Source organism: Xenopus laevis, chromosome 5L (genome assembly GCF_017654675.1).
Source record: "Xenopus laevis strain J_2021 chromosome 5L, Xenopus_laevis_v10.1, whole genome shotgun sequence".
NCBI lineage: Eukaryota > Metazoa > Chordata > Amphibia > Anura > Pipidae > Xenopus > Xenopus laevis.
This window is the reverse complement of record NC_054379.1, coordinates 68,839,657-68,860,181: the sequence shown is the minus strand read 5'-3', so window position 1 is coordinate 68,860,181 and position 20,525 is coordinate 68,839,657. Positions and strand designations below refer to the sequence as shown.

At 38.4% G+C, this 20,525-nt stretch overlaps 1 protein-coding gene across 3 annotated transcripts in view; it reads right to left on the bottom strand.

The window, feature by feature from the left end:
- LOC108716142 (sodium/potassium-transporting ATPase subunit beta-1-interacting protein 2) overlaps positions 1-20,525 on the bottom strand; it is a 658,173-nt gene that overhangs the window by 296,952 nt on the left and 340,696 nt on the right. For all 3 annotated transcript variants that reach the window (XR_005961265.1, XR_005961266.1, XM_041562904.1), the window contains one exon: positions 14,340-14,420. Coding sequence is in view for 1 of the 3 variants with exons in the window: in XM_041562904.1 (XP_041418838.1) it covers positions 14,340-14,420 (81 nt within the window). In the remaining 2 variants the exon portion in view is untranslated. The remainder of the gene's footprint in view (positions 1-14,339; positions 14,421-20,525) is intronic.

Genomic DNA, 20,525 nt, shown 5'->3' with positions numbered 1-20,525 from the left:
TTTATTCAGTTGTTAAATTTTATTACATGCAAGAAAGATATACTGCAAAGCTGTCATGCACTTTATATTGATTTACAGATTTGAAGCTGAGAGGGGCTTCTTTGATTCAGTGATATGCAGTAGTTGAATCATCTAATGCAATACCATGACAAAGAACAATGATCTTGCTTACAATTTCATCAGACAAAAAATATAATTTTCAGTAAATGAAGTATTCAGTAAATGCAGTCATAGTTTTAGAAAAAAACATATAGATGTGGTAGATACCAACACCCTGAAGTATTGTTTCTTTTGAACATCTTCCAAATTCTAAATGTTGTCTGGCAATTACATATCAGTTAAGATTGACAAAATGTTTGCAGGTGTTTTAGCTGCAACACTGAGAATAAATTCATAAATAAGAAATAATTATTAAGTAAATTGTGGTCCTGATTAAATGTCTTAAACCTTAAAACAAAAAAAAAATCCAAAGACTACTGGTGTAAACTGTATTCCCAAAATGCACAGCTGAATTCGCTGAATGAACTGAATATTACACCTGTTTAAGGTCCCTTACATTCAGGCGTTTGTACCCTCATCCCTTTTCCAGTGCATTTTTTGTGCATTCCATAGCACAGTTAACTGACCCAAGTATCTTCCATGGCGACTGTATCAACAGGTTATATACACACAAATAGTTTAAAGGGTGCACACCATACGCAGCAACAAAAGCTGGGTGCTAGTACAACAAAAAAAATGCACACTACCAAGGACAGCACTAGAATTTAAAGGAATTGCTTAGTGTAAAAATAAAAACTAGGTAAATTTATAGGTTGTGCAAAATAGGAATTTTTTTCAATATAGTTAGTTAGCCAAAAATGTAATATAGAAAGGCTGGAGTGACCAGATGTCTAACATACAGGCCGTAACCCATCAGTGACTTGAGGGAGGGACACATGGGTCATAACTGTTTGCTTTTGAATCTGAGCTGAATCCTAAGGATCAATTGCAAACTCACTGTACAGTTATGTCTAGTGATGGGCGAATTTATTCGCCAGGCGCGAATTAGTGGCGAATTTGCGCGTTTCGCCGCCAGCGAATAAATTTGCGAAACGCCCGCGAAAATTCGCGCCAAAAATTCGCCAAAAACAGGCGTCAAAAACGGGCGCCGGCGTCGAAAAAATGGGCGCCGCCGTTTCGCGAATTTTACGCCGCTTCGTGAATTTTGCGCGAAATTCGCTAATTTTTCAGCGAAGCGAAACGGCGCAAATTCGCCCATCACTAGTTATGTCCCATGTGGCCCTCCTTAATGTCGCTGACTAACTCAAAGTTAAACAGCTGAAAAGCAGCAAGTTGAATTCTGTTCTGTTAAACATCTGCTCACTCCAGCCTTTATACTGTAGATTTAATTTTTGGCTAACTAACTATATTAGAAACAATTTTTATTTTGTTCAGTCCGTTTAGTCAGTTTTTACACTGAACTGTTCCTTTATAGAATTGGGAAACAAAAAATGTAAATGCACAAAAAAGAAAGGCTTGTTTCTCAATGTTTTGGTCTCACACAGAAGCCTTCAACTGGAGCAAAAAACAAACATAGCTGGCACTCCCACAACTTTTAAGGATACTGCCAGACTAGCAGATCTTGGTGTACACCCAGCATCCGTACCACACCAAGTGACAATGCTTACATATCGCTCACACTGCTTGCAACCTCTATCCAGAAACTTCTGAAATGTGTCCTACAGTTGAATATATGTGAAGTCTCAGGATCATGATTGTTTCTAATAGTATGAAGAAACTGTGAGTACAGGATCCTTTGGATAGTGGAAGGGTGGGGGTTTCTGGCAGCATGCAGGAGAGTAGTGCAATCAGTTGGTTTACAGAAAAATCCAATCCCTAATCTGTTTCTTGTTCTGAGGATCTATAGATCTATGAAGTCAATATAGTGTGGGTCAAAATTAAGTGTCAGTCTGATAGGGATGGCAAGATGATTGAGGTAATTAGAAAAGGCTTTGATTCCATATCGCCTTGCCAAATCATAAGCAGGTCATTGATATAGCTGAAATGTGTGTGTGTATACACACACATTGGAATGCTGAATATAGATAAAAATTGTACATGCAGTAATCTATATCAGTGGGCTCAGTGTGGTCTTGACTGCATACATTGCATATAGACTGTAGTATAGTTGTAGTTAATGTAAAAAAAAGAAGATGCATCAACACGGTGCAACATATTTTGGATAGGTAAAACAAACAAAATACCACATCTATGAATGAATTCTACAGGTGCAAGTACTAAGTCCAAATCTGTACCCCCATTTCCAATTAAAGTACAGTCCGCTGGGCCAGACAAGGAAGCCTTAAAAGCCCTGTTGACTGAAAGCTAACCAGTTCAGACACTCTTAACAAAAGTGACTGGCTAAAACATAACTTTTAATAAATATTTTAAAACCATAACACACACCACCAACGTGCTGAGTAAAAACAACAAGACTCCATGGTGTTAGTAATGAAGTCTGGGTAAAGTGTCCCTAAAAACACATTAAAACCAGGCTATAGATAGAACGGTGCAAAGCACAAATCCAACTGTCTCAATTGACAGTGTGCTGGTTATAAGCAGTATGGAGTGATGGATGCCAGTCGCAATCCCAGAACCCTCCCTTCCACAAGTTCCCCAGGCCAAAATTTTCTACCTAGCTACGTAGGGAGCAAGTGGGAGCTAGTCGCCCACCGTCCACCTATGCCAAAGCCCGACGCGTTTCGCCGTTTGCGCGGCTTCCTCAGGGGCATAAGTGCCGGGTGTGTGTCAAAATTCGGTTTAAATAGCCGTCTCTAGCCGTCCGTCTGAAAGGGCGCATTTAGAATGACGTCATTTCCGGTCGCGCATGCAGAGAAAGTGCTTAGGCGCTTCAATATGCCTAATGCGCATGCGCTGCCCACACGAACTCCTCCTATGATGTCATCCTCACCAATCGCGTGTATATTATGTCCCTTCAGGCGCTTTGCAGTATATTTTTGCGCATGCGCTGTCCCAATCTGACAAAAAATAAATAATTAAATAACTAAAGGTTCGTGCGCACTTCAAGTTTGGCACGCAATAAATGAGTGTGGACGCCTTATTAGTCTAAAGGGCATGCGCTATCTCAATTGTAATGACATGCGCTTCATGCATTCGTATCTTGCGCATGCGTACCCTATGGAACACTCGTTGCTACGAAGTATATGGCTAGTAACCTATTCAAGGTGCAGCAAGATTATATGCAAAAAAACAAAGTAACAGGCCCCAAGTTTTAAGATACTAGTGCTTGGGATAGTGGCGAGCTAGAGATCGCTACAAGTTATTCAAAAGGAACAGTACCAATACTATTCTTTTTAAAGAAAAACTTTACATATAGATAGCTTCCTCAGTTAATTATTAGTCTATTATTGTATCAAGAAAAATTATAACGATTTACAAAAATGGAGAGAAAGTAAAGCCCTCATTCAGGCCATATGGCACTTTGGTGTTTAACCAGTAAATCCATTGTGCCTCGCGCTGCAATAATTTCCTGTCAATATCGCCAACCCGCATTGTAGGTTTAATGTGATCTACTGCTGTAAATTTTAACATCTCAATATCGCCATTGTGTGTTTCATTGATGTGTCTCGCTACCGATGTGTTTCTCCTGTGCCTCACATCTCCAACATGCTCAAGGATCCTTCTCCTAAATTCCCGTTTTGTTTTGCCCACATAGCGTTTCCCACACCCACAATTCATCAGGTATATTACTCCTGATGTTTTGCAATTCATAAAAAACTTTAAGGTGTAATCAGGGATGTCCAATCTACCATGGCATGTCGACGCTTTCTCTATGAAGGGACAGGCTTGACAGCTACCACATTTATAGCAGCCTTTAGTTTTATTTTCTAACCATGTTGGTTTAGCCTCATTGCTAAGGTGGCTATGTACCAACTGGTCACGTAGATTTCTACTGCGTCTAAAAGTGATTGTGGGATTACTCCCAATGACTCCTGATATATCTTTGTCCTGCTCAAGAATGTGCCAGTGTTTACTTAGAATTTGGCGAATTTCCTTGTGTTCAGAACTATAGTTCCCAATGAACCTTATCACTTTCTGATCCTCACTCGGACTAGCTGGTCCACTATTTGCTGTTTTTCTAGGAACCAAAAGGTGACTTCTGTCTGCCGTGAGCGCTCTCTTGTACGCTTTCTTGAGGGAGTTGTGGCTATACCCCCTCAATTTGAATCTTTGGTACAATTTATCAGCTTCAGTCTTAAATTCGGACAAAGTGCTACAGAGCCTTCTGACCCTCAAATACTGTCCTGTCGGGATGCCTCGAATAAGGCGTGTAGGATGTTGGCTTCGAGCATGCAGGAGATTGTTAGTTGCTGTTTCCTTTCTAAACACCGTAGTTTGGATATTGTTGTTGGGGTCTCTATAGATTCGAATGTCAAGGAAATTAATTACGTCTTTATTAATTTCAGCTGTAATTCTCAAATTTATGTTATTCCTGTTTAGAGCATCAACAAACCTACGAAATTTTTCTGGAGAGCCTGACCATATTACTATTACATCGTCTATGTAGCGTAACCATAGTACGATGTATTCTGTGAACTCTGCGAGGGTTTCGTTAAACACAAAATTCCGCTCCCACCACCCCAGATAGATATTGGCATACGTGGGAGCGCAGGTACTACCCATCGCAGTGCCACGTATTTGATGGTAGTAGTGCCCATTAAATGTGAAAAAGTTGTGTTTAAGTAAAAATTCCAACAGTTCTACCACAAATGTATTGTGTTTCTTGTATTGTTGTCCCCTTTGCTCTAAGGTGTCCATGACCGCTTTAAGTCCTATCTCGTGCAGGATGCTTGTATAGAGTGATTCGACATCTAAGCTGGCCAGGTAATGATCCTCACCTAGAGAGATTCCTTCTAGATGCCGTAAAGCATCCATGGTGTCTAAAATGAAAGAAGGAAGACTATATACAAATGGTTTTAGTATTTGGTCAATATAGATACTGGCAGGTTCCGTTAGGCTGCCTATGCCTGAGACGATTGGACGTCCAGGTGGGGACATTGCATTTTTGTGGATCTTGGGGATCGTATAGAAAGTGGGGATGGTGGGTGATTTTACCATCATGAAATTAAATTCCTCCTTACTGATAATGTTAGATTCTTTCCCTCTTTTGAGAATGCCACTCAGCTCTATCTGAAAAGCCTTCGTGGGATCACTGCTCAGTAACGTATAACAGTTTTTGTCTCTTAATAGACGTAGACATTCCTGAATGTATTTTTCTCTATCTTGTATCACGATATTCCCTCCCTTGTCACTGGGCTTAACTATTATATTCTTGTTTTTTTCCAATTCTATAATGCCCTGTCTGATCTTATATGTCAAATTCCTGGATTTGGGGCCCTCCGTATGTACTTTATGTTGTAATTTTTTAAAATCAGCGGAACAGCATTCTATAAAGGTATCAACTTTTGTGGAACCTACTGGCGTGAATGTGCTTTTCGGTCGCAATTTGGTAAAAGGACCTACACATTCGGTCCTAAATGCCTCATTGTCTTCTAACAAATAACAGAGGTCTTGCAAAGCCTGCTTTTCTTCAGCAGTAAACTGTTCACCTTTATTGCCTTTATTGAAGTGTTTGTGTAAGGAGAGTTTTCTCCCAAAAAGATGTAAATCCTTAATAAGATCAAACAAAACAAAAGTGTTAGTGGGAGAGAAGGAAAGACCATACTTCAAACCTTCGAGTTGGTGATGGGTAAGTGCTGTTTTAGATAGATTAAAAACCTGCAAGGTGTCGCTCTCAATTATCTGTTGTACCGGTATCCCCAGCGCTGCCGGTCCCTTAGTTTCACCCTTCCCATTCCTTCCCCCTGACGTGGTTCTAAAAAATTGCTCTGAGAAACCACTTGAGGCGATGGAGAGTGTGCTGATTTGGCTATGGGAGGTTTGATATGTTTAAACTTTTTCCCCATTCGATTGCCGGTTAGGTTACCCTGTGACGAATCACTTAGCTCACTCTCTGAGGTATAGGGTTCTGGACTAAAGCGATTAAAATCAATATTGTTATTGGTCATTCTTGTTTCAGCCTTATAGATTTTTCCTGTGCTGAAATCCATTTTATCCCTGCTGAATTTCCGCCATTTGCGGGTTTTAAGTTCAGCAGCCAATTTGTCAATATTGGTTTGTAAATCGCTTTCCCTTTTTTTGAAACTAACATCCTCTTTAAAGGATTGAATGAGTTTGAGATTATTTGCAACTTCACTGTTTGTTTGTTCCAAAAGCTCCTCCTCCGTGACCTTAATAAGCTTCATCAATCCAATTGAGCAATTGGTCAGCAGCTCGTTCCATTGCTTAACAAAGTGATCACTGACCAAATGCTCAGCTGGGGCCAATTGGATTCTCAGGCCTCTTGGTACAATGTTATGAATCAGATATTTTTCCCATGCAGTTATTTCCCACCAGAGTTTGGTTTGTTTGATCATTCCTCGTTTCAAATTCTTAAATACTGTTTCCAATTCAGGGCTGGAATCAACTGTAGTGTAGTCACTACCACCTTCACCAAAGATCTCCTCTGCCTCCTCCCTCCATTTATTAAAGTTTTGTGGGTTAGAAAGAAAACCCGCCATAATGGCTTGAAAGAACCAAGTCGTGTGCTCGAGAAAGAGATTAAACTCAAAAAGATATAAATAACACCCTGCTGAGAGAGTCAATTCAATTCAAAGTATGGTTTGTCTGCAGGTTAGAGTTCATTGAAGAACGTGTAACATCATTTCCAATTAAAGTACAGTCCGCTGGGCCAGACAAGGAAGCCTTAAAAGCCCTGTTGACTGAAAGCTAACCAGTTCAGACACTCTTAACAAAAGTGACTGGCTAAAACATAACTTTTAATAAATATTTTAAAACCATAACACACACCACCAACGTGCTGAGTAAAAACAACAAGACTCCATGGTGTTAGTAATGAAGTCTGGGTAAAGTGTCCCTAAAAACACATTAAAACCAGGCTATAGATAGAACGGTGCAAAGCACAAATCCAACTGTCTCAATTGACAGTGTGCTGGTTATAAGCAGTATGGAGTGATGGATGCCAGTCGCAATCCCAGAACCCTCCCTTCCACAAGTTCCCCAGGCCAAAATTTTCTACCTAGCTACGTAGGGAGCAAGTGGGAGCTAGTCGCCCACCGTCCACCTATGCCAAAGCCCGACGCGTTTCGCCGTTTGCGCGGCTTCCTCAGGGGCATAAGTGCCGGGTGTGTGTCAAAATTCGGTTTAAATAGCCGTCTCTAGCCGTCCGTCTGAAAGGGCGCATTTAGAATGACGTCATTTCCGGTCGCGCATGCAGAGAAAGTGCTTAGGCGCTTCAATATGCCTAATGCGCATGCGCTGCCCACACGAACTCCTCCTATGATGTCATCCTCACCAATCGCGTGTATATTATGTCCCTTCAGGCGCTTTGCCGTTCGCGAACACCGGCAAAAAATGCGAACAGTTCGCGAACAGTTCGCGAACTTCGAACATCCGAAAATCGTTCGATTCGAACGATCGAAGGATTTTAATCGTTCGATCGAACGATTTTTGTTCGAATCGAACGATCGAAGCCATTCGATCGAATGATTTCATTCAATCCAATGGCTTCGATCGTTCGATTCGAACGAAAATCCTTCGATTTTAGCGATCGAATGGTCGAATGGTCGAACGATTTTGACGCGAACGCCTATTGGCGAACGTCGCCGGCGAACAGTCCGCGACATCCCTAGTGGCCGAGCCTCTACCCTTGTGCACCAGGCCTCTCTTATCTTCTACAGGGTGTGCGAGGTCCTGCACTGCTTTAAATTTTGGATTAACACAAACAATGCTTCCTTTGCTTGCTACAGGCACAAGGTGGATCTTTTGGTAATGGCCTACACTAAATACAGTATAGCCCCTAGACTATTTGAAATGTACAAGTTGTCTAGAAAAGTCAATGATAGCATATTGTATTCTGTAATGGGTTTCTATGAACAGTGAATATGTTTGCAAGCTTAGAATCTCTCTTAGAGTGCAAAATAAATACATACTTGTCGAAAACAAAATTGGTTCAACATAACAACTTCTTGTAACTATACTATATCTGACATTCTCAATATTTTAGCAGTTGTACTGTACAACCTAAAGAATTTCACTGGCATAAAAAAGAATTTGGTGTCATTATGGACCAATACAATGAAGCATTAAGAAGTAGCAAAACTGACAGATTGGATAATTCATTTGAATTTCCAAGTGCTTAGCTATAAAGTTAGTTAATTTAGATCAGCAGTTCTTGGCTTTAGCTACTGAATCAAAGTAACTTCCAATAAAATTATAACCCATTACACAAGCCAACATGCCATACACATATACTGTATTACTGTATACTGTATTAAACCACACATTACTCAAATATTACTATGTGTATCAAAAACAAAATAATATAGAGAGGGAAATACTTCTATAAAAATAATATGTTTTCAGAAATTACCTTAATGCACAGCTGAATTAGTATTTTAGATACAAAGATGTTTTAATGAAAATAAACTATCATTACTTAAAATATTTCTATTTTACATTTTTCATACAATTTCTGTTAACAAAAACATTTTTAAAAAATTGAGATCAAGAAAAAAATAACTAGCTGAGAAAGAAAAAGGCAACAAAAGCGGGAATCTTATTGTTCCATTCATTTTCAAGAGGCTGAAAAACTAGAATGTTTTAGTAAATTGGGTAAATGTGATTGTTTTTCTTTAATAAATCCTGGCTATTCAAGCTTTTATACGGTCATTAGTAGTTGCACATTTTTAAGGGGACCAGAAAAAAATGGTGTAAAATCCTGGAAAATGTTAAATTGGGGAAATGTATTATGCATACTATATAGATGGAACCACAAAAAACAATGTAAAATGAGTGAAAACATAAAATCGGGGGATGTCAAATTGAGGCTTCACTGTACCTGGATATGTCTTTCGGCATGTGTAATGCCCTAGCAGTTTTTCATGATTTTACGAATAATATCTTTAATGATATGCTCCAATTCTGTATAGTAGTCTATTTGGATGACATCATTGTATTTTCTTCTCCGTCTAAACATATTTCTCAAGTTAAGCTAGTTCTGTAGCATCTGCAGTGTCTGCAGTATTGGACTGACTCATTCTGTGGCTTTTAGAGTTTGCTAACTTTTAATGAAGCGTTATCAAAGGTTTTTCAAAGATTGTTGCTCCCATTACACCTCTTACCCACAAAGATTCTAAAGTTTCCTGTCACCTGAATCCCAAAAGGCCTTTGAAACTTTGAAACATTCTTTCAGTTCAGCTTCTGTTCTGGCCCACCCTGACACTTTTAGTATGTTTATTCTTGAAGTATATAACTCAAACTATAGGGTAGGTGTCATTCTATTCAAGGCATCCTACATCAGTTTGCTTTCTTCTCTGGGAAACCATTTCCTGCCAAGAGAAACTACAATATCGGCAACGTGAGCTGTTGGAAATGAAGTTGGCATTGGAGGCATGTCGCCATCTTTTGGAGGGTTGTGTAGGAACCTATCACTATCCTCAATGACCAAAAGAATCTGGTGTACATCTCTTCTGGTACCAGGTCCTTAGGCACTTTTGTTCTCCAGCTTTTTAATTTTCTCATTTCCTACAGGCCTGGTTTTATAAATGTGAAAGCATGTGCCTTGTCTCTGTTCATGGTTTCTAAAGAAGATTCTGCAATTTCTCAGATTCATAGTTCTGGCATGCCTTTAGCTTTTAGCTATAACCTTGAACTTTTATTCTGTTTATCCTGTTTTGATTGAAAGGCATCAGAAATTCAAGATCAAGGCAGTTATGGACACCTGTAAGGTCAGAAGTAATATCAAATTTCTTGTTCATTGGAAGAGGTTTGGTCCTGAAGAGACATCTTGGTAGAGGACACTCTTGTCCTGTTTTATGCACCAGGAGAATGGCACATCTTTATCCTTCAGTGTGCTTGTCTTCTGTGCCTGTTCTGATATGGCATGTATCTGGACCCATGTATGCGTACTCTGTGTAATTTGTCCACCAAATTCTAATTTAAAAGGCCTGATCTGTCCCAAAACTAGTCCCAAAACATATTCTCTTTATATTAATGCAAAGATTTATATCTTCTGAAAGCTTTTAAGGGCTTTTTGAAGTAGTTGAAATACAGCTGGGGAGCTCAGATGAACATTTTCAAGACAATCCAGTTTTTTTATGTTTTTATGTGGTTTAGAATACTACTAATGTATTTACAACACACATGCTCAAAATCAGTAGCATAACTGAATCTAGGGAGTGCAATAGCTTATATATAAACAGTGACTTATGAGTCATGCAGCAAAATCAGACATTTGCTGGTTTAATGTTCATATGTTCTGGATATCAGCATTGTATAAATATTGTTACAGATTGTTACAAATTGTCTAATATGAACATGTATTGAAGACACCTTTGGCTGAATCCAGATCTAACATAACAATAGAAAGTAGGAACTGTCTCATAAAAGTGATAAATGACACACATAAGAGAAATCACTGTTCACCATCAGAAAAGGCATTGAATTAACTGTCAAGAGCAAGCAAGTAGTGATAACACATTTCCAAATGTAACATGTTGAAGAAACATTACAAATACATTACATTGTTTTGTGATCTAGATTCTGTTAATATTGTAATATTGCTTCCTAAGTGCTTTTATAACAGGAAAACACCCGCTCACACCAAATTCTCTCATGTCATTCAATCATACATTGTGCTACTACTGTGGAAATATTTCTGTTGAAAATTTTTATTGAATAACGTAGCGGGTGATTTATGAATGTTGAAATTAAATTTTTGCAACAATTAATTTTTTTTTTACAAAAACAAATTTAAGTTATATTTTCAAAAAGCCATATTGTAAGCTTGTGGGATCCACAACAGACACTTTCTTCTCTTTAAAGTAGTCTATTTACATACAGGGGTGACCATTTCAGTATAGAAAAACATAAATCATAAAAATAAATCCTACTTTCACACATTTGATGAGTTCTCTCACTAAACTGTGCCCTTTGTGGATTTCCAGCAAAAAAAAATCAGTTGGGGTCACCCCTATACCCTCGATACTCCCTTTTGGGGCATTTCTAAGCATCAGTTTTCAACTCAGACAGACTCTGTCACTTGGTGATGGGATCACTCTGCACTTTGCAGTGGCAGGCAGCACCTCCAGACCCTATGGGAGTTCTTAACAGGTATCCTTCCAGCTCTGTGCCATTCCCAGAGAGAGATTCCTAACACTTTCACTAGAATTAAATAACTCTCCAAAGGAGACAGTCTTCCTAGAAAGTGAGCTCCAATATGTGAAAATACACCATTCTACAACACATCTCTTTGGTCATTCTACCAATATATATATATATATATATATTATATAATACCAATTATAATATATATATATATATATATATATATATATATATATATATATATATATATATATATAAAATAGTCCAGAGAAATCGTCACGGCATTGACCATCAGATATATTACAGAGTATATTTATTCGTACATGGTGCATCGTCGCGTTTCGGCTCACATAGAGCAATCGTCACGAAACGCGCTGATGCACCATGCACGAATAAGTATACTCTGTAATATATCTGATGGTCAATGTCGTGAGTGCTTTCTCTGGACTATTATTGATTTATTGGTTAGCACCCGGCGAGTAACCTAATGAATGGTGAGTGCCGCTTTATCACACACACACATATATATATATATATATAAATATATATATATATATATCATTAGTGTATCCAAATACACTACTTTTAATAGTAATAATCATCTTATTAAAAAAAAAACATATTGTATGAATATTTGGTAAATAAAAACAAAATGCACAGCCAAAAAAGGTATGGGTAATCATTTTCACTTTACTGTAGATCTAACATTCCTTTTTTCCATCAAGGACACATGAATTATTCTGAGCAAAATACAACAATATTTTAGAAGAGATATGAGAGCGAATATAATTTATTCTGCTTTGAAGTGATACAAATAGGTTTAAATTTTACCAGTACAAAGGTACACTATAAACATACCTCCTGTGGTAGCTTCTGGATAAAGCCATACTTTCATTTATTATGTGCCTGAAAGCTGTATTTTATTCTCCATTTTAAACCAATTCAATGAAATATATTTCTCAGTCTTGACATATAATTTTGTAACAAGAGGAAATACTGAGTGTCATTATGGTTTGGTGTCATGTTTATTCTCAACAAAAAATTCAGATATAGGGAAAAAAAATTGAAGACAAAATATGGATGTTTAGTTAATATGCTATATGCCAAAAAATGACAGCTAATGCAATTAAATAGCCTCTGATACTTTTTATATATTAATAGTGGCATGGGCTTCAGTGACTAGAACGTATCACACAGAATACCTTGTTTCCTAGTTCAAACTATTAGAGAGAATATTGTTTAATTTTGTATATACACAGTATATAAAATTAAGCCATTCACCATCTACTAAATAATGACCAATTATTTTAAAGGGAGTTTGTGTAAAGTTTATTCTAACAGTATAGTTCACTGAAAATCTGAATTTTGTTTTGTCAGAATTCCGAATTTTCTGTTATATAAATCTAATGACACTTGACCACAAGTTAAACTAAGTGAATTAAAATTGTTAATGATTTACCAGCTAAGAGTATATTATATACTCATACAATTATTCTTTCTTCTATTCTGGAAGTCAAATAGCAATAACATTGTTTCTGTAATTATTCCATGAATTTCTATTTCCCTTTAACTCCGTTTAAAATAATGTTACATCATATAGTCCTACCCCTGCATCTCAGAGACAGGTACAGCATGTTACACAGTAAAATGCTTAGCAGGCTTTTTTTGAGTCAGCTTAAGCTGTATTTTTCACTGTATTACTACCATTTTTTAAAGACCATGAAAAAAAAAATGAAAATTTGACGGTATACAAATACTAATGTAATAATGATTCCAGGATTTAACAGGAATATTTCACTATGCCTAAAGATGTCCCTGTTTTCCTCCAGCCCTCCACTACTCACTTGTGTCAGTCTCCAACACAGCTTTAAAAAGAGGGATGTTGTGGTCGAAGTTGGGGTTGGGGCTGGAGGGCAATTGTAAACATAGTCTCTGACTCTCAACACCTTGTTCGGGAGGCATTTTTCAAATAACATCCAATTTAACTACAAATCTATGGAGATACCATTAACAGTGAACAGGGTCGGAGTGGGGGGTCACACTGCTTATTTTGCTGCGACCGGATGCAGCAGGAAGAAAACCAGGTTGTGGATCTGGGCCAGTGGGTCTGACCCTGGCAGTAAACCAGGCCCTTTGCTGTCTGCTCATATAGAGTAGAGGTAATGCAGACAGCATGGAAACCCAAGTTTACTGGTTGAGGCTCAGGCAATATGTTACAAAAACAACTTCATCATTTCAATTTAGACCCAATCTGTGCATTGTACAACACATAGAAAGATTAATTTATTCTCTTACAGGAAACATGCAGTACAGACAGCATATAAACACAATTAATGTGTGATTAATATACATATATTATGATTACAATATGTACTGTATTGATATCAATATTTTTACATTTCAAACATTAATGGTAGTGATGGGCGAATTTGCGCCGTTTCGCTTCGCTGAAAAATTTCCAGTGAAATTTGCGAAATGTCTCGTTTTTGACACCGGTGCCCGTTTTTTGACGCCGATGCCCGATTTTTTTTTTTACACCAACGCCCGTTTTTCTCGACAATTTTTTTTGACACCGGTGAACTTTCACCAGCGAATTTTCATGCCCGTTTCGTAAATTTATTCGCCGGCGGCGAATCGCGCAAATTCGCCGCAAATTCGCCCATCACTAATTAATGGGCATTTCAAATGTAGGTCCCATAAAATTCTCCAACTTTTATGCAAATGGAGTTGAAACAACTACTTACATATTACTTTGGATCAGACAAGTACAAAAATTTGCACCCCTGTTAAAGCATTTCCTGATTTTAAACTCAGACTGAACTTATACCTACACCGGTGTGGAGCTGCATCACCTTTAAAAGGCAGTGAACACAATTTCATTGTGCAGTTGGCAGCAAATTCATTTAGATACACTAACAGATATATTATACATTTACATGTGGTCTAATGCATGCTATCTATTGTCAATAAGCATTATATTATATTATTACATAATGCTATTTATATTATTATATAAAACACCTTTATATACAGAAATCTACAGTAATAAACATGCTATGATGCATTCAATTAAAAGACTAAAATGACTGGAATCCATCAGATTGGAAACTCACCTTAGAAAGATATCCAGCCTCCAGATAGAAACAGATAATAAACACATTCCAAGATACCCACAGGACAAGCCAGACAGCATACTGCAAAGGCAAGAGAAAGAAATAGATCATAGTTTGCAGGTACACCAATTGAACATCATGATTGTCTGGCATCTTCTGACATTAATTTTGTTAAAAAAATATTGCAGCATTTATTCAGCGTTTTTCATTTTTCTTCCTTACAAAATATATAAAACTTGTTTCAACTGTCCCTTTATGACCTCAACCGATGCATAAATATAGATTAAACATAGCAACAAGCCTCATCCTATTTTTTCTTTTTTTCTCCAAATTACAAAATATATATGTTTTATAGGGCAACATTATTTTTGTTAAAGGGCCTTAAAGGCCCTGTCCCTTTAAGTTCCTATCATCAAAATACTATGTGTTAAATGTGTTACTATGAACACATTTATGTGAATTAGAGTAGCCTTTGGAAGCGTTTGTTACTTTTATTTAAAAAAGTTTGAAACTCTTTCATATTTACATATTTCCTGATAGGAAAAGAAAAAGGGGAAAGTTCACATGGCTAGAAGGCTTAAGCACATATTTATAGTCATGTGAATAAACTGTAGATATATATTACAGTGTGAACAAAATATACATTATTTGCAAATATTCATACATAAAGGGAGTAAGTTGTAAAGTCTGTTTCTATGGGGCATGGGAACGGTATGCTATAATGCAGAAAATAACACATATCCAATAATACACATGACACCATATCTTAGTTGGAGATACAGAAAATAACACATAACCAATAATACACATGACACCATATCTTAGTTGGAGAATGGCCGCAGCAGAATTTATTGGTAGATTTTTAAACATACCATGTACTTTCCAAATACATAAAACTAGCCAGCCCAATTCCTTCATTGGGTAGCCTATCCCAATAGTTCCGCCTTTTGATTCTTCCGGCCAGGAAACTACTTATATAACAAACTTAAATTTTTCCTCCAGCTGCGACAATAGTTTTATTTTATTTATTTATTTATTTTTTAAAACTTTATTAACAACATATACTCAATATATTACACAACTGGATGGGTGGGTGAAAATCTGGACAGCATGTTGACGATGCTCCTCCTTCACCGATCTTCACCGACTGACAGGTAAGCTAGCCGCAAACCAGCTTTTATACCCCTTCCTTTAGGTCACGTGATTGCTAACCACCAATCACCTTTCTTTTCTACTCAGCTGTCGCTCGGGACCTTCAATCAAGCCAGGGACTTCGCTGACTGCAATTTCTACCTCAGGTAAGCATATAAACTTAACCTTTTTCTTTTACAGCAACCTTCCCATGCCTGCTATAAGTGTTAGGCACACTTAAGCTTACATGGGAACGGTATGCTATAATGCAGAAAATAACACATATCCAATAATACACATGACACCATATCGTAGCTGGAGATACAGAAAATAACACATAACCAATAATACACATGACACCATATCTTAGTTGGAGAATGGCCGCAGCAGAATTTATAAGTAGATTTTTAAACATACCATGTACTTTCCAAATACATAAAACTAGCCAGCCCAATTCCTTCATTGGGTAGCCTATCCCATTAGTTCCGCCTTTTGATTCTTCCGGCCAGGAAACTACTTATATAACAAACTTAAATTTTTCCTCCACGCCAATTCACTTTACTCAGGAAATGTGTAATTGGCACATTCCCATTTAAACATTGCTTTTTCAATGGCGTTTTGCAAACCGACATTAAAGATATTATTGCCGATATCTGACAGATGAATACCATCACTTCTGCGTAGGCCATCTCCACCTAATTCCAACTCCTCTTGTCTATATGTGAGCAAGTTTAAAGATTTCACGAACTTGCAAATTCCAAAATTTAACTTCTTTTTGCAGCGTTCCAAAGCCTTCAAGTTAGGCTGTTGAAGCCACGGCAACCGAGACACCATTTCTGACCAAACGATAATAGCTTGAGGTAAATTGAAATGTAAAACCGCTAAATCTCTTTTAATCTGTCTAGAAAGATCCCATATTTTAGTTTTACCTATGTCATTCCCTCCCAAATGAATGATCACAATGTCAGTTGTTCCCCACTTATGTAACATTAATGAAAACAATTGCCATAAATCATTCCAAACAGCACCTCTAATGCCTAACCAGTGAATCTTAATTCTCTTAACTGGAAAACTTAAATTAAGTCCATAACTCCTGATCAATGCTCGTCTCTTGGCCCAATATATGAAAGAATGGCCAATGATCCAAACCAGATACTGCTTGTCCCCTGGAATAAATCAATCAACATTTATCAATTAAATTTGGCCTAATGTACGATCTGTATCTTTTTGAATCCCATCGTCCTAGCCTTCTGATAAAACCCTCGCCAAAACCTAATAATGAAGCTTGGGTTGCAGCTCAAATACTTGACCAAACAGTCTCAAAAAGAAAGAAATGCCAGCCAGTTGTTTTTTAACATAAGCTACCAAATGCTGAGCATCAGTATGCTCCAACATTAACAAAATTAAATGATCTAAATCCCCATTGACTCCTTCCCTTTTTGCTTTATGATTTAACCAATTTTGCCAAGTGCTCAGATAATCCCTCCAAGTTTTCTTTGAAAGCGATTGAGAAATAAACTCTTCTAATTTGTTGCTATTAAATTCCACAGATAACTCGGGCAGTCGAAAATTTCTGGATCGATGTCTCCCGCTAGCTGACAGAAAAGAGTAAGCTGAAAACGAGACAAAGCATCTGCCATTGAACATGTTTTGCTTTTATCCATATGTTATGCTTGAATGCTCTAAAAACAATCTGTCGTAATATATTTACCACTGGCGGAGATTTTGCTGATAAAGTATTGATTACTTGAACTACCCCCATGTCACAATGTAATATAATCCTTTTATTAACAAGTAGATGACCCCAAATTTCTAACGCCACCAATACTGGGAATAGTTCAAGTAAAACCAAATTTTTAATTAAATCTGTTTGACTCCAATATGCGGGCCAAGCCTCACAACACCAATGTTGTTTAAATATTACGCCAAAACCCGTTGATGCTGCAGCGTCTGAATAAAGGTGTAGTGCAGAGTTTTCGACAAAATCATCCTGCCAGCAGGTTCTACCATTGAAATGCATTAGAAACTGCTGCCAAATGATCAAATCCTCCTTAACTTCGTTAGGGATACGAATATGCCAGTTAGGGTTACACATACCAACTATAAGTTGTATGAGCCTCCGATTAAAAACCCTACCGATCGGGATTATCATTGTCGCAAAATTTAAATGTCCTACTAACGATTGAATATGCTTTAGAGTCAGCTTCTTGGCTGCTAGAGCAGCCGACAGCAAACTTCTTAATTTTTGAAGTTTTGCATCAGGTAGTCTAAATTCCATTTTGACAGAATCAATTTCGATTCCTAAAAACTGTAAAGTAGTAGATGGTTTAAATGTCTTATCCATGGCTATAGGTATCCCAAATTTTTTAGCTAATAACAAAAATGTGTTTAAAAGAATGTTGCAAGTGTCTGTACCGGTTGGACCGATAAATAAAAAGTCATCTAAATAATGTAACATAAATTCAGAACCAGTTTCAAATTTAACCGTCCATTCTAAAAAATTCGAAAATAATTCAAAATAATTGCAAGAAACGGCACAGCCCATAGGCAAACATTTGTCATAATAATAACCCCCATCAAAATGGAAACCTAACAGAAAGTAACAATCGGGATGAATCGGAAGTAATCTGAAAGCAGACTGAATATCACTTTTTGCTAATTGTGCTCCTGCACCGCAAAGTCTGAGTAAGTTAACCACTTTATCAAAAGACGCATATTCCACTGAACATAACTCTGGAGAAATGCTGTCATTAACCGATAAACCATTAGGGAACGACAAATGATGAATTTGTCTAAAAGAGCCAGTTTCCTTTTTAGGTACTACTCCTAAAGGAGAAATTCTCATATTAAACAATGGGATATCTTCAAAAGGACCAGCAATTCTGCTGTAAGATAATTCCTTAAGTAATTTTTCTCTGACAATTTTAGGATATTTTTTAGCTGATTTTAAATTATCCACTACAACTGGAGACCATTTTGTGTTATCAGTCGGGATGATAAAACCTTCACTAAAACCCGATTCAATTATTGTTGCTTTCTGTTGGTTTGGATAAACCCTTAAGTAGGGTAACATTGCGGACAGTATCACTGGTGTTATCACTTTTTTGGTGCTGTTCTCTCTGATTGGATTTTCTATTTTGCCATTTGCAAAAATTTTCATTAAAGGACCAACAAGCATTCCTACTTGCAACATTCTTAGTCTGATTCTGCAGGGGCTGAGGTTTTGGTGCTAACATTCCCATCCATAAATCTATGTCCTTAGAACCCCAAAGCATAGACTTATGAACTGCTATTTTTTGTCTTACTCGGTCATCATATAAAAACCAAGCTACTCCACCATAGCTTCGATATGCTTCCAAAATAATATCTAAATGTTTAAATAAACCCGGACCCAAATTGGGAAACCTCTCACATAATATATTGGAATATATGCAAAAAGCCTGCAACCAATTTGTGAATGTTCTGGCCACTGGTCTGCGTCTCTCCTCCTCAGTATCCCCTTTATGGTCTGATTTTAAAAATTCCTTAGCCGAGGGCAAAAGTGAAAGCAAGTCTACATAATCACCTTTTATAATTTTTTCCTTAACTGCCCCTGATAAATGTAAGCCAAGCATACAAATACATCCTTATAGTTATTTTCGTGAATTCCTGTGCTTGTTTGCGTATTCGCCGCACCAGGAGAGTTAGAGTTAATTAGAGTTTTAAATATATTACCTAGTTCCTGTAGCAGTCTTGAACCTTGCTCCGCACTTGCCTGTGGCTGTGGATCTTGTTGGATGCCGACCTGAGCTGGGAGGGAGGAACAGAGGCTGCCCCAGCCATTGAAGGGTAGCTGGAAGTGTTTGGCATCAGCGCTCTGGAGCTCCATGGCAGCCTCCGATGCCATCCCAAACTCGACCTACGCCAGCAATGACGTCTGCGGTGGTGACGACGCCTGCCATCTGGGGACGTTGCTAGAAGACTCCGCTGAAGTGCTTGGCCTGTCTTGGCTTGTCCCAGGATCCAAGCGGAGAAGAATCGGCGGAGCGTGTGAGCTCGTCTGACCTTCTGAAGTGGAGCGGAGTCGTCCCTGAAGATCCGTGACAGGAGAGGGAACAGCCTTGCTTGATGTCGCTGGGGTGCGGAGATTCTTCCGTGGAGCGGTGGCCGAAAGCTTCTTCCTTTGCGCCGGAAGACTCTTGAATGCGGCTTTCTTAACCGGAGCTTTTCTTTTCCCTCTTTTCGTAGGCGACGATCCGGTTGGCTGATTGCGGGACCCGGAAGTGTCTTCTGATTGGCAGGCGGAGTTCTCGTCGGAATCACCTTGAAGCTCCTGGCGGCAACCCACGATGACGCGCTTGATGTCTTCCAGACCCGCCTTCTCCTGAAGCCATCGTAGGACGTCCTCAGCGGCGAGCAGCGGAGGTTCCGGTGCGGATGTAGCGGCAAATCTGGACAGCATGTTGACGATGCGCCTCCTTCACCGATCTTCGCCGACTGACAGGTAAGCTAGCCGCAAACCGGCTTTTATACCCCTTCCTTTAGGTCACGTGATTGCTAACCACCAATCACCTTTCTTTTCTACTCAGCTGTCGCTCGGGACCTTCAATCAAGCCAGGGACTTCGCTGACTGCAATTTCTACCTCAGGTAAGCATATAAACTTAACCTTTTTCTTTTACAGCAACCTTCCCATGCCTGCTATAAGTGTTAGGCACACTTAAGCTTACATTAGCCACAGATGTCACCAATGTTGTTTTTCATTCTCTTACCTGGTTGGTGGACTTTATAGTTCACATTCTTGATTTTTTTTACAATTTCAAACAGGCCCTGTCACCTGGCCAAGTACATACGCTCTGCAGTGGGGATCAGTACTGCCATCCTGTCCCACTGTCCCCCGGAAGTGCTTCACCTTAGCAGTAATGATGGGCGAATTTATTCTGCAGGTGCGAATTTGCGGCGAATTTGCGTGATTCACCACCTGCGAATAAATTTGCAAAATGGGTGCAACAATTTGCTAAACGGGTGCGAAAATTCTCTGCCGAAAATTCACCGGCGTCAAAAAAAATTGGATCGTT